Here is a 15,820-nt window from a genome sequence, read left to right on the forward strand (position 1 = left end):
ATCATACTTAGACTACTATTGTAAATTTTGTACACAGGATGAGTGTTAGTATCTATACTTTACAAAGCATTTCAATGTTTAGTATTTGTTAGCACATTTGAGATACTGTTTTTACAGATGGCCACAAGGCACATGAGAAAATGTTCCACATCACTAATAATCAGGTTAATGCAAATCAAAACAAGAATGAAATATCACACCACAGAGACTGGTGCACATTACAAAGAACTAGAACAACCAGTGCTAGCATTGATGCAGGAAGAAAGAGACTCTCAGTCGTTACTGATGGGAATGTTGTAGACTTGTTCAGCCATTTTTTAGAAAATAATATTCCAATATTCCATTACTTTGAAAACAATATTCTCAACAACTAGAAACTGAGCTTCCATATATGATCCAACAATACTAGGGATATACTCCAGGAACACAAAAACACAATACAGAAAACCCTCTGCAGTCCTATGTTCACTGCAGCACTATTTGCAATACCCAGAATCTGGAAATAGCCCAAGTACCTGAGAACAGATGAGTGAATAAGTAAACTATATTAAATCTACAAATGGAATACTATGCAGCTGCTAGGAAAAAATGAAATCATCAAATTTTCTTATACATGGATGGATATGCTAAGTGAAATGAGTCAGAGGGAGAGGGATAGACAGAATGGTCACACTCATTTGTGGACTATGAAAAAAAAAAAGGGGGGGCATGGCAATAATATCCAGAGACAATAGAAATGAGGGCCAGAAGGACCAGTTTGTGGTAGGAAGCTTGCCACAAATAGCAGGGGTGAGTAGTTAAGGCAGAGAAGGAACCATGACAGTAATAGTTGGGAATAATCACTCTGAACAAGAACTGCGCACTGAGACAGTGATATGCAGGATACTTCTTCAGTAACAATATTGCAAACCATAGTGAGATACAATGAGAGAGAGAGAGAGAGAGAGAGAGAGAGAGAGAGAGAGAGAGAGAGAGAGAAATGTTTGTCCAAAGACAGCCATGGGGGAGGAGGAAAGGGACATGGGGACAGTAGTGTTGGAAAGGGAAACTGGTGAAGGATGAAGGGTGTTGTACACTGTATGATTGAAACTCAATCATGAACAATTTTGTAACTGTAAGGGGAAAAAAACAAACTTATTATGAACACAATGTAATCATGGTTTAAAGTAATTGGGGAAACAAAAGGGTAATATATGGTTCTCAGATTATCAGACACAGCCTGGATGGATACTGTGCTGAGAAATGAAGTGCTTATGCCATATAATTTTCAAATTACATTCAATATCATTTTCAAGTTTAGTATTATTTTGGAAAGTCTATTAAATGTTTTTAATTCTATCATAACTATAAATACCAATTATTCTTTTAGATTGTAAAGAATCTGTTTTGTAGCCATACCTAGTGGTGCTTAGGGCTTACTACTGGCTCTGCACTCAGGAATTACTCCTGGAGGGGCTCTGCATACCAGAAAGGGTATCAGAGGTTGAACCTGGTTGGCCAAGTGCAAGGCAAGCATTCTACCCACTATACTATCACTTCAGCCCTCTCAAAAGAATCAGTTTTGACAGTTAATAAGTCCAGGGAATGTCTGCATGTAAGTATTCTCATCTTTCTAAAACAATGTATGCTTATTTCTCTTCATGCATAGAAGCATGTTAATCAAACATTTCTTTTGGGTGCTGGAGAAATGAGCTTCCTCTTGCCTTCTCTATAGTTCCTTTTTGGCTTACATCTTGTTTGATATCTAAATAAAGAGATTAATCTGCCATAAAAATGCTAATTAGTATTGATTTCATAACTAGAATCTAGTGGTTAGTAGAGTCCGTCCTGAGTCTTAATTCTTTTGGGGTTGAGATGGAGTTTTGCTAAACATAAATCCCCTATAACATCAAAAGTAGTTAACTTCTTAGTTCCAGTTTAGAAAAAAAAACAATATAAATTTTTTTTCCTTCCTCATAATCAAAAGAAATGAAGAGCTAAGTATCTCTGAACTAATTCCAGTCCCTCAATGGAATAGCCAGTAGCATTTACTGAGTACTTACTTTATATGCACTGGCATACAACATATTTTATATATTATAATATATTCAAAACATCAATCTAACTTTTCAAATGCTAAAACAAAATCTTTGAAATATGAAACCTTTTCCACAAATTACAAACAATTAAGCACCTGGAAGTCAAGACAACAAAGAAATGATGAATGTTTATTTCTATAGATACTCACCTTTTTACCTTTTGACAATATTCCATTTTAAGAAACAAATACTTGTTTTTTAGATCATTCTAAAATTGCCCTCTTTAACCGTAACTACCTTTCTGACATAAAACAGAAGAAAATACATTTCAAGGCAAGTGCTGACTTCTCTACTCTGAAAAAGAGATAAATATAACAAAGTATTTTTTTATGTAACCTTCTGATAAAAAATGCCCACCATTCCTTATATGTTCTCCAACAGGGCAAATCTCCTTTAAAATAAGTAATTTATTCTAATCTCTTCTCTGATATAAAACTAACTTTATACTAATAATAGCTTCCTGAGTGTGACATAACAGTACCCAGCACGATTAGTATATAATTGCACTGTAGTACATGTAGGATAAAATAATTCATGTTAGTAATGACATTATTAAATTGTGGGTATAATAATTTTTCTGCAATGTATTTTATTTTTCCCATGGAATTTCATCTAAATTTTTATTTTAGCTTTTTTTATTTTGTTTGTTTTCACAGTACTGGGATTAAACCCAAGGCCTCACAACATCAAAATCATGCTGCCTTGCCACTGAATCACATCCCCAGCCTTCCAATATAATTATACAGTAAATCATATTCAGCTAAGTACATATGCTGTACTTACTCAATGGCATTCCAATAATCCAACATACCTTCCTTTTTCTGCTTTTAGAAGATAAATTTAGCTACATAAGTATGATTATTTCATATCATGAATAGTTTAAATATTACCTAGAAAAGAAATTTCAAATCATCACTTGAAAAATTATATTCAAGATTTTTCAAACTAAGGGAAAAAAAAAAGTTCGATTTTTGAGCAAAACAGCAATGCAACTTTTAAGTAACATATCTTTGAGGGCTACGTCTTTTCTTTTCTTTTTTCTTTTTTTGGGGGAGTTTTTTTTGAGGGGGGTTTGGGTCACACCCGGCAGCGCTCAGGGGTTACTCCTAGCTCCATGCTCAGAAATCGCTCCTGGCAAGACCATATGGGATGCCAGAATTCGAACCACCGACCTTCTGCATGCGAGGCAAACACCTTACCTCCATGCTATCCCTCCGGCCCCCATGGGCTACTTATTTTCTAAGATGCATATGTCAAGTGACATGTAGGTGCCAGGGACACAGCTCTTCAACTGAGTGGATGCTTGGTCCCTGACCAACACTGAGAGCAATGTCTAAGATTACAGATCTGGGAGTAACTCCTAAGTACCCAAGTGTAGCCCCAAAACAAAAGAACAAACTTGTTCATGGTAAAGCTTACGCTACTCTCATTAAAACACCATTCTAACAGATACTAGTGCATTATATATTTAATAAATACTAACTATAGCAGCTACCTGTTATAATTTAAAAGCAAATGTCACAAATGAGAAATAAAACCAATCAGAAAAATGTTCAGAATGTGCATGTTAGCATGCATTTTCAGCTGAACTTTCAAAATAGCTACAAATAACTAAATGACAACTTCAAAGCTAATGGCCAAAACATTCAAACTTTGTGATGCATTTTAATTAAAAAATAGTAAACTGAATTGTTTGACAGCACATATTTCTGAGAGAAAGAAATCAACTATTTCCTTAGCAATAAAGCAAAAATCACAGAGTCAATATTATAATAACACTGGCCATCAAGTTATTCACTATCCGAGAATTTATTTTTCAAGTTGTGACTTTAAAACACATTTGTTATGTATCTAAATTAAATTAACTCTATTAACTGCAAACCATTGCCGTCAGTTTTCTAATATTTGAAATTTTAAACCATAACCTATCAAAGTATAGTCCAAACACTATACAATAACTCTACCACTTAATTTTTAATATGCCTCATCTGAAAAACTTATTTTACAAACAGGAGATGTGGTCTATTTCTCCAGAAAAAAATGTCCCTATTCCTGTCTTTATGAGGCAGTCAAAAGACGAATCCATATAATTCCTGCAATGCTTCATCGGGCTTTGATAAAAACAGAGCCATCTGGTGGGGCAGCCCCATCTTCCTTCTCAGTTACAGTCTCCACAGTCCCAGAAGCTGATACAATAACCATTGTCTTATTTGCAGCAACTGTTTTCTGCTCTTCCGCAATAGCAGCACATACAGCAACAATCTCATCACTTTCAAAGTCATAATCGGGAATTGACTTCGATGATAAATGTGTTGTTTCCACTGCTGCTTCACTCTTCTTACTCCTCTGTGCTACTTTCTGTTGCTCCTGGAGTGTTCTTGCCCAAGAAAGGTCTTCTTTCCATATTTCAGGGTTCATTGGATAGATATGAAGGGCTACCTGAAAACTTCGAATTGCCTATGGAGAAAAATTGTCTGCTTTATCCATTTTGTTTTAAAAACTCAGTGCATCTTCAATGATCCATATATCTGATTATAGCAATTAAATAATAATATTTTGGATTATTATACAACTTACATATAAATACATGGCATTCTCATATGTTAAGAAAATAGAGTATGGGGGCCGGAGAGATAGCATTGAAGGTAAGGTGTTTGCCTTGCATGCAGAAGGACGGTGGATCGAATCCCGGCATCCCATATGGTCCCCCGAGCCTGCCAGGAGTCATTTCTGAGTGTAGAGCCAGAAGGAACCCATGAGCGTTGCCGGGTGTGACCCAAAAAAAAAAAAATTGAGTGTGAGGATAAAGTTAGGGTTACTGGGTCAGATAGCTCCATGGGCTGAGAGTATTCTTTACATGCAGGAAATCAGGATTTGCGCTTTGGCACTGCATGAGCCTCTAAGCATGACTAGGAGCAGCCTCCAAGTCAGGAGTAGACTCTGAGTAGACTCTGCGTGTGGCCCCAAAACAAAACAGAACAAAACAAAACAAAAAAACGAAAAGAAAATTAGAGTTACAACCTTATCACTGGATTATTATTATGGTGGGGTGGGGTAAGGAAATGTTATATAGTAGTATGGAAGAAAGTGACAGACAGATTGCTGATGAACACTGAAAGTTCATTCAAATGAAAGTACTGTTATTTTTATTGTAGTACAAATTTAAAAAGACATAATTTGTCTTCTGCTTATGAAAAAAATTTGAATTTCGTAAGCAAAACCAAGATTGGATAGGAATATATATCTTTGAAGTCAAGAGGTTAGATCATAATAATGTGAGCATGTATTATATGTCATGAAAGACAAAGAGAAAATTATATATATAATTATATATACTGATAAATTATAACTCTAAGTCAATTCACAGAAAGGTAAATCAATTATAAGTATATATCAGTAGAGAGTATTTAAAGTATTTAACCTATAAAACAACAGTAGGTACTAGTAGGAGACTTTATTTCACTATGAAGATGTAGAAAGGTCAACAAAAATCAGATTTGTTTGCACGAAAGTATGAAAAAGACATATATAGATCATTTCAACCAATAGGAAAAGAATAGAAACGTAACCTTGCAAACAAAATTAAATATCTTTGTGTGTGTGTGTGTGTGTGTGTGTGTGTGTGTGTGTGTGTGTGTGTGTGTGTGTGTGTGGTTTTTGGGTCACACCTGCCAGTGTTCAGGGGAAACTCCTGGCTCCATGCTCAGAAATTGCTCCTGGCAGGCACGGGGGACCATATGAGAAGCGATTCAAACTAATGACCTTCTGCATGAAAGGCAAACGCCTTACCTCCATGCTATCTCTCCGGCCCCCAAAATTAAATATTTTCTATACAAAATCACATTAGGCAGATGGACCATGTGTTGCTTCACAAAACAAATTTTAACAAATCTAAGAGAAATGAAATCATACCAAGAATCTTTTCTGACTACAATAAAGAAAACAAGACAACAATAATGGAAAGAAAACTAGAAAAAATCAACAAAGACATAGAACTTACACAAAATATCCTTGACTAACCTATGAATTAAAGAAAAAAAGCTCAAAGAAATTAAAAAAAAAACTTTGGAAAGGGGCTGGAGCAGTGGCGCAAGCAGTAGGTCATTTGCCTCGCCTGCGCTAACCTAGGACGGACCATGGTTCAATCCCCTGGCGTCCCATATGGTCCCCCAAGCCAGGAACAATTTCTGAGAGCATAACAAGGAGTAATCCTTGAGCGTCACTGGGTGTGGCCCAAAAAGCATAAACAAACAAAAAAAAGTTTGGAAAATAAAAAGAAAAAATAAGATGTAGCAAAATTAAGAGATGCAGCCAAAGCAAAAGAGGGGAATTTATAGTAGCAAATGTCTAATATGCAGGTGCATATTTCAAATAAAAAGTGCCTGATTTGGGAAGGGGGAAAAAGTGTCTTGAATGAATGAAAAATATCTTTACTAGAAAAAAATAAAATTTTCTAATGAAGAACATAATAATTGGGGCTGGGGAGATAGCACAGTGGTAGTGCATTTGCCTTGCATGCAGCCAATCCAAGACAGATGGTGGTTCGAATCCCAGCATCTCATATGGTCCCCCATACCTGCCAGGAGCAATTTCTGAGTGCAGAGACAGGAATAATCCCTGAGCACAACCAGGGTGACCCAAAAACAAAACAAAACAAAAATTGTCTAATTTCCCCAATAAATACTGAATTATCTAACTTAAATAATGCAACCAAAAAGACAGTACAGCATTGTTTTTTTGCATGCTACCAACCCTTGTTTGATTCCTTGGCACTGTACATAATACTCTGAGCATCACCAAGAGTGAGTGATCCCTGAGCAAAGAGCCAAAAGTAAGCCTTGAACACTTCTGAATTTGGTCCAAACCAAACTCCCCAAAGTAAAAGACTAAATTGTTATCAACAGAATTATCTACTCTACAGTAATCTATCTCTGTAGTTATCTACAATTATCTACTGACTTATTGCATGTTCTACTTATCTATGTACTGTCTTATGATTTGGTCCATTTGTGTTAGCTGTCAGGTATAGATAACCCTGACAAAGCAAAAACAAAACCAAGATAGTTCTCACAGCTAATTCTAACCTGCAAGTTATCTTCCAGAAAAGTTGAGAGACACACTATCAGTCTACAGTAAACTTGAGAAAATGAATATTCCATTTTCGTAAGTTTCTACCCATCTCCATTTGCCCAGTAAGCCTTGGAACTTTTTATTCTAAGTATTTATCATAAGGTCTTTATATATTCTACTTTTCCCCTTCATCTGTAACATCTGTTGGTGGTTTTGTCTCCGTGGTGATACAAATACCACTTTATAATGTGGTCAATTTATTAACACAAAGAACTAACCTATTAGTTATTTTGTACTTCGTATCTACCAAAAGTGAACATTCACGCTCATATTTGTTTAAATATCCAGGATACCAAATAACTAAAAGTCTACCCCTGACAATAATAGGTGTTTAAAACGGACCAAGATGTTCTGTAATAATGATCTTTATCTACGAATAATGCCTTGAAGCAGCAATTCGCTATTTACTTTTTGTTAAAATTTGATAAATGACATTTTTGTTCAGCTAAAGAAAAACATTACAATAAAAGATCTGTATGACAAGAATCTTGTTACCAAAACTATCTCTCCCAATCCAAGCTGAGCACGTCCCAAAGTTTGCCAAGACTCCCATGAATGTGGATTTCTCTGGACAGCCATTTCCGCAGCATGAACTGCTGGGAACATTTCATGAAGAGACATGAGGACCTAGGGCCAAAAAGAAGAAAACAAACCTTGTCAGTAAGAATCATAAATTAGCAAGCTATAGGATGATAATCAAACGTAAACAACACCTTCCATTTTCTTATCTTTGTTTTGGGGTCACATCACACAGTGCCAGGGGAAGCTCCCAGATAAACTCTCCAGGAGTGCCAAGGATCAAACCCAGGTTTTCCCACACGAAGTCCTTTGAGCTATCATCCCAACCCAACCTTTTCATTAAAAAAATCTTTAGGGGGCCAGAGTTATAGCACAGTGGTAGGGCATTTGCCTTGCACACAGCTGATCCAGGACGGACCTTAGGTTCGATCCCTGGTGTCCCATATGGTCCCCCAAGCCAAGAGCGATTTCTGAGCGCATAGCCAAAAGTAACCCCTGAGCATCACTGGGTGTGGCCAAAAAAAATCTTTAGTCTAGTAATAGCATTTTTTAATTGTTTTGGTCCACTCCTCTTTCATTCAGTATATATATACATATATATGTGTATATATATACATATATATATATATTACTGTATAGTTTCTACTTCTGAAATACTTCTGAAAACATAATCTTTATCACTGACCTACTGTCCACCTGGTCAAAACCAAATGGTAATATTCTACCCATGGTGGCCCAGAGCTGTCTGAGCAATCTAGTCCATTCCTCTTTATTCTATTTTCAAAGTTATTTTTTGGATTCCCAGATTTTGTGATTATATTGGGAAAATTTGTTTCTTTTTGGGTCCCACTCAGTGGTATTCAATGGCTACTCCTGGTGCATTGCTCTGGGGTCAGTCCCCAATGTTTTGGGAGTAGAATCAAACTTCTCTTCTAAATGTAAAGCATGCATACTCTCTAGTCCTTTGTATTATCTTCCCAGCCCTAAATAGGTATATATATTCCCAAACTTTTTCCTGCTATTAAAATCATTTAAATGGTTGGAGCAGTCTAAGAGAGATAATATGGTGTGTAAGGAGCTTGCTTTGCAAGCAGCAGATTTGGGTTTGGTCCTCAGCTCCCCATTTGGTCCCCAAGCACTTCCATGAGTAACCTCTGAGCATTACTGGTGTGAACCACCCCCACAAACAATAAATACATGGATTGGAGCAATAGTAAAGCAGGTATGGTGCTTGCCTTGCACACACACAGCCAACCCAAACAAAAATCATTAGAATATTCTATATATTGGGCCCGGAGAGATAGCACAGCGGCGTTTGCCTTGCAAGCAGCCGATCCAGGACCAAAGGTGGTTGGTTCGAATCCCGGTGTCCCATATGGTCCCCCGTGCCTGCCAGGAGCTATTTCTGAGCAGACAGCCAGGAGTAACCCCTGAGCACTGCCGGGTGTGACCCAAAAACTTAAAAAAAAAAAAAAAAAAAAAAAAAAGAATATTCTATATGAATTCCCTATTGCAGAAAAATGACAAATTTACAAAATGCTCCAAAGTAATAGAGACAGATTTTTCCCTACAATCTTATGGTAAATATGCATTTCATAAGATTTGTCATGACCAACAAATTAGGCAGTTCATTTTACATATTTTGTCACAAATATTGCTTAACTATGTACATATCAAGACAACTCTTATCTTAAATATCTATATATTCAAAGTTAAAATGAAAGACATCTAAATCTATGTCCATATATAATTTCATTCAGTATATATAATTTATTTGGGTACTTCCTGGATAAAATGAAATCAAAGCCAGGGCCAGAGATATAGCACAGTGGGTAGGGTGCTTGCCAAGCCCGCCAGGAGTGATTCCTGAATGCAAATGCCAGGAAGAAGTAACCTGAACATGGCTGTGTGAGGCCCCAAGATAAATTCCTGTCTCTTTGCTCAGAAATCACTACTGGCAGGCTCGGAGAATCATATGGGACACCAGGGATTGAACCTGGGTCAGTCCTGGATCAGCAGCATACAAGGCAAAAGCTATAATATCATTCCGGCCCCTGCTTTTTAATTATTAATAAACTATGTCCTCTGACTTTTTCCTAGATACTTTTGTTTGTTTGTTTTATAACATCCAGCTCTGCTCAGAGTTTAATCCTGCCCCTGTGCTCAAAGGGACCAAATGCTCTACCTATTGTACTATCTCTCTGTCCACCATGTTTGTTTTGTTTTTGGATCTCACCTAATAGTGCTATACTGGCTTTGGTGCTCAGGAGTGGCTCTTGCTGGTGTTCAGGAGATCATATATAGTGACAGGAATCAAAATACCAGGCAAGAACCTTAAGCCTTATATCCCATGTCTCTAGCCAGAACAGTCATTTTGGAGAAATATCAGATCACAGGACTAAGAGATAGCATGGTGGGTAGAGCATTTGCCTTGCAATGCATCTGACCTGCATTCAATCCCCTGAAACCCATACGGTCCCCTGAGGAGAGCCAAGATTGATCCCTGATCACAGAGCCAGGAGTAAGCCCTGAGCATGCCCAGATGTGGTACCAAATTAAAACGAAAAAATATGTCCAGAGGTGTCCAGAAATCTGTCTATATTCTGAAGCAATTAGATCATTGTTAGGTCCACCATAATTCATTTCCAAAGGAAGCAAACATTTTATTTATTTGTTTGGTTGTTGTTTGGGGGGGTCACACCTGGCAGTGCTCAGGGCTTACTCCTGGCAGGCTTGGAGAACCATATGGGTTGGTAGGGATCAAATCCACATCAGACATATATAAGAAAGCACCCTATATACCATACCATCATTCTGGCCTCAAGCATTCTATTAAGAGATCACTGATACCTTTAAAAAGATCTCTATCTACTCATATCTTACCATAATTAAAGGTAAAGTTAGAGTTAACTTCATTTTTGTTTGTTTGTTTTGGGGTCACACCCGGCAGTGCTCAGGGGTTACTCCTGGCTCTAAGCTCAGAAATAGCTCTTGGCAGGCTTGGGAGACCATAGGGATGCCGGGATTCGAACCACTGTCCTTCTGAATGCATGCAAGGCAAACGCCCCACCTCCATGCTATCTATCCGCCCAAGTTAACTTCATTTTTAGGATAAATAAGTTTCTAATTTTATACATAAAGCAGTCATTAATAATATTGAAATTTTTCCCAAAACACACTGTAATTGAAAAAGGGAAGGAAATGTTACTTTAATTTCTCCCCAAACAACAGTTTTATAACATAAGAGATTCACATTATTATTACCTGTGACTTCATCTCATATAGGGTAGCATCATTTGGGGTTAACTGTAGTGCTTCATCCCATTTCTGAATTGCTTCTCGATATCTGTGGTTGTTAAAGTTACATTATATTTACAGTAATATTATAACTAATATATTAATGTACTATAGATTTATAAGTAAATTTATAGTTATAAATTTATAATTTTCTTATTTAATACTAAGTATTAAATTAAAATATTTATTATTAAATTTGTTGAGAATACATGACCAAATTTATTTTTTGGTTTTGTTTTGTTTGGGGACCACACCTGGCAGTACTCAGGGATTACTCCTGGTTCTGCATTCAAAAACTGCTCCTGGCAGGCTGAGGGGACCATATGGGATGTTGGATATAGAACCCGGGTCAGCCGCATGCAAGGCAAATGCCCTAGCACTGTGCCATCACTCCAGCCTCAACATGAGCAAATTTAAAAATTAGATAGTAAGGAATAATGTCAGTCAAGAAATAAATATATTTATTAAGAACTGAAAATGTTAAGAGAAGCAGGAAGACTTAAAAGATAAAGAAAAAATTGGGGCCAGAGCGATAGCATAACAGTAGGAGTGATAGCACAGCCGTAGGGCATTTGCCTTACACACAGCTGACCCAGGACAGACCTCAGTTTGATCCCCAGCGTCCCATATGGTCCCCCAAGCCAGGAGTGATTTCTGAGCGCATAGCCAGGAGTAACCCCTGAGTGTCAACAGGTCTGGCCCAAAAACCAAAATAAGATAAATAAAAAAATAGCAAAATGTAAATAAGAGACCTAGAAACATTTTTCTCCAAGATAACTTATTTTGGGGCTGATAAGTCACCTCCAAAATTGCTCTTTAAGCGTTGTCTGCATATATTTTCTTCTATCCATCTTATTCATAAATAAATGCTAAAATTAACCCAACCTAAGGCAAAGCCACATCCTTAAGCCTTGTCATTTGCCTCAATATTTTTGGGGCCACACTTGGCAGTACTCAGGGGTTACTCCTGTATCTGCGCTCAGGAGACATACACACCCATTACGAGAGGACACCTGACAATGCTCAGGACACACACACACACACACACACACACACACACACACACACACACACACACACATGACCTGTTACGCTTACTAATAAACTCTGGGGAAAAGGACACCTGGCAATGCTCAGGATTTACTCCAGATATTTACTCCTGGGTAATTTGCCATATTTTCTGGCCTATAAGACAATCCCTACTTTTCCTGTTGAAATATAAAGTTTAAGCTATATTCGCCATATAAAACTTCCTCTTTTTTAACGCACACCAAATGGAAATTAAAAAATGAAAGAGAATGGGGCCAGTGAGGTAGCGCTAGAGGTAAGGTGTCTGCCTCGCAAGCGCTAGCCAAGGAAGGACCACGGTTCGATCCCCCGGCGTCCCATATGGTCCCCCCAAGCCAGGGACAATTTTTTTTTATTATAATATAATTTTATTTTGATCATAGTGGCTTACATATTGCTGACAATAATATTTTAGGTACATATTCACATAAAATCAGGAGGGATTCCCATCCATCACCAAATTGTTCTCCCTACCCGTCCGTTTTTGTCTTCCCTCCCATTTCTTCTTCCCTCACCCCCAGGGCGGCTAGAATATGTGGTCCCCTCTGTATCTAACCTATTACTTAGTAGTCTTGCACCTGTTTGGTCTTGAGGCCTCCCTTATTTCCCCCTCTAACTGGAGGCAAGACCAGCTATTTCAAGTTACATGGTTTTGCCTGAAAAAGAAAAAAGTAATAAATTGGGGTAAGAGTCTAATACCCCGAAAATGGGCGGAATCCTTCTAGTGGCTCTCATCATCGATTTGGGGGGTGAAAAGAAAGAGAAGGTGAAACACTCCATCAGTACCAAAAGAAGTGTTAAATATCCATTGAGGACTCCAGCTATATCGATAAGCACCACAAAAAAAAACAAACAAAAAAACAAAACAACACAAACAAAAAAAACAACAAAAACAAGCACACAAACAAAAAAACACACCATGGTCTTGAAATAAGAAACATGGCATAGCACATAACGAAAGAAAAGAGAGGAAGAGAAAAAATAAGTATAACTGGGGACAACAATTTCAATAATCACACCCAAAGAGAGAAATCGACCAAAATAGATAGGTAAATGAAAATAATAATAATAATAAATGAAGGTAAAAAAAAAATATATATATATATATATAAATAACCAAGGTTTTGTGCTTTTTGTATTTTTGTTTTTTCCCTCCTGCCCTGGCACAGTAAATATTGGGGTCATTTGAAAAGAAATTCACTTGGCCTAAAAAATATGGGGTTTCTCCGTCCTTGGAGTATACTGTCATGGGGATCAACTCTAGACTTTGCTCAGGATCATTTACTCTCCCGGTGGCATTTTTGTGGTTGGTAGACTTCTGCTCTGTCCAGGGTGATACAATCAGATCTCTGTGTTTAGAGGTCTCAGTATCTGCACAGATCCTGAGATGGGATTTATGATGAAGTCAGTCTTCATGATTCTAGAGGTTCTGTTACCTCAGTGTCATTTTAATCCATCTTCTGTGGTTGGTGATCTTGGGCTTTGCACTGAGCCTAGGATGGCACCTAGGTTAGCGTCTTTCTTTGTGCTTCCAGAAGCTCCATTCCGTTACAATTGTCTCTGCAGGACCTTTGGGACTGGGGATCATGCTTATTGTGCAGGTCATAGTTCAAATCCTAAACTAGGGCTTTTTTATTGGTCCCAAGATGTGTACAGTCTGGTCGTGGTTCTATCAGCCAGTCATCTGTAAATCGCGATCTTGGCCCAGGGGCAATTTTTGAGCGCTTAGCCAGGAGTAACCCCTGAGCATCAAACAGGTGTGGCCGAAAAAAACAAACAAAAAAAAAAGTAAGAAAAAAAGAATAGAACCCTCAAAGGTTAACAGTATATGTTTAATAAAGCTAGACTTTGGAATGTCAACAATCATTTTGCATTTGTCATTTGTAGTGAATGACTGTGATTTTTTCATTGTGATCTACATTGAGAGCAGGGAGAGGGAGCTCCTCCAGAAGCAGCTGGCTGTGCTGCAATGATTAATAGGACAGCTTGAGGGAGACAGAACGCCTCCTGTGTCCCATAAAAGCTGAACAGAGGATTGAGCACTAGAAAGCCACATACCAGGGGGCTGGTATACACTGTATACATCCAGAGGCTGGATGGGATGCAGCACTCTATAACTCAGCTCCTCTGTTTGCCCTGAAAGATGAATCAGGACAAGCAGAGGACTGAGTGATGACGCCTGACAGCTGGATGGGATGCGGCTCACTCGTTCCTGAAGCTGGAGTAAGTTTCAGCATGCTGTGTACTGGCATATAAGACAACCCCCTACTTTTTTTTTTGGGGGGGGGGGCACACCCGGCGATGCTCAGGGTTTACTCCTGGCTGTCTGCTCAGAAATAGCTCCTGGCAGGCACGGGGGACCATATGGGACACCGGGATTCGAACCAACCACCTTTGGTCCTGGATCGGCTGCTTGCAGGGCAAACGCCTCTGTGCTATCTCTCTGGGCCCAACCCCCTACTTTTAAGAAGTTTTTCATGGGTTGAGCCTTGTTATTGTTTTCACTTACTGAACTTGGCTGGCTACTATGCTACTGTCCCATCTAATTTGCTGTGCTCCTCCTTGGCTGTCAGTAGTGTGGAATTTGGGGGTGTCACTCCAGAGATGTAGAAGATGTAGAACTGGGAGGAGCGTGGCTTGGTGTCAATTTAGAAATTACTGGGGTTTTTGTTTTTTGGGAATTTTTATAAAATCTTTTTTAATGGGGCTGGAGTGGTGGCACTAGAGGTAAGGCATCTGCCTTGCAAGCGCTAATCTAGGACTGACCAGGGTTTGATCCCCCAGTGTCCCATAGGGTCCCCCCAAGCCAGGAGCAATTTCTGAGCGCATAGACAGGAGTAAACTCCTGAGCGGTGCCAGTGTGACACCCCCCCAATTTAAATATATAATTACACATATAAATATATATACATATAAATAAGCAGAAAACGAGTTGCTGTTTTTTATGATGAGACAAAATTACAATGTGGACAAAAGGCTAAACGATAAATAGTTGTTCATCCATTTACCTACGTGAACTCAAATCAATTGCCTTCACAGAGAAGACATCCATAAAGAAACCTTCTTGTGACCCCTGAGCTAAATATTGCCTCAAGACAGTGAAGTTTATTTATGAAATATTTAAAAAAAAGACATATTTAAAAGTTGTACATTTAAATCTGGTTCTTAAAAATAAAAGTTAGGGGCCGGGTAGGTGGCGCTGGAGGTAAGGTGTCTGCCTTGCAAGCGCTAGCCAAGGAAGGACCGCGGTTCGATCCCCCGGCGTCCCATATGGTCCCCCCAAGCCAGGGGCGATTTCTGAGCACATAGCCAGGAGTAACCCCTGAGCGTCAAACGGGTGTGGCCCAAAAACCAAAAAAAAAAAATAAATAAAAGTTAGGGGCCATAACAATAATTCAACAGGCAGGGCACAGGCCTTGTACACAGGCAACCCAGTTCGACCCAGCCATCTGATATAAACCCAAGTCCAGAAAGGAGATCTCTAAGAAGACCCAGGAGTAAACCCTGAGCACCTGTGGCCTCTAGACAGAGATAAAAATTCTAAAATTAAAATCTCAGTTTCATGTGACAGGTACATTGCTCAAAGGAATATATGCAGCTATAGCACCTAACACATATCAATAATTTTTATTTTGAAAACACAGTCACTGCTGCCAGCAGACACTGCTAAATGAAATATTTTGTTGCCCACAAGACACCAAAGGTTTAAAATACCAAGGTAACATTCT

The 15,820-nt window shown here is 38.4% G+C and overlaps 1 protein-coding gene across 1 annotated transcript in view; it reads right to left on the minus strand.

Annotated features, from left to right (window-relative positions):
• Window positions 1–4,035: 4,035 nt before the first annotated feature.
• TTC33 (tetratricopeptide repeat domain 33) overlaps window positions 4,036–15,820 on the minus strand; it is a 31,564-nt gene continuing 19,779 nt past the window's right edge. The window contains exons 3-5 of the mRNA XM_049767701.1: window positions 10,992–11,073; window positions 7,704–7,835; window positions 4,036–4,535 (exon numbers count right to left, since the gene is read on the minus strand). Of these exons, the coding sequence (XP_049623658.1) occupies window positions 4,182–4,535; window positions 7,704–7,835; window positions 10,992–11,073 (568 nt within the window). The 3' untranslated portion in view covers window positions 4,036–4,181. The remainder of the gene's footprint in view (window positions 4,536–7,703; window positions 7,836–10,991; window positions 11,074–15,820) is intronic.

The sequence above is a fragment of the Suncus etruscus genome, chromosome 2, assembly GCF_024139225.1.
Source record: "Suncus etruscus isolate mSunEtr1 chromosome 2, mSunEtr1.pri.cur, whole genome shotgun sequence".
Lineage (NCBI taxonomy): Eukaryota > Metazoa > Chordata > Mammalia > Eulipotyphla > Soricidae > Suncus > Suncus etruscus.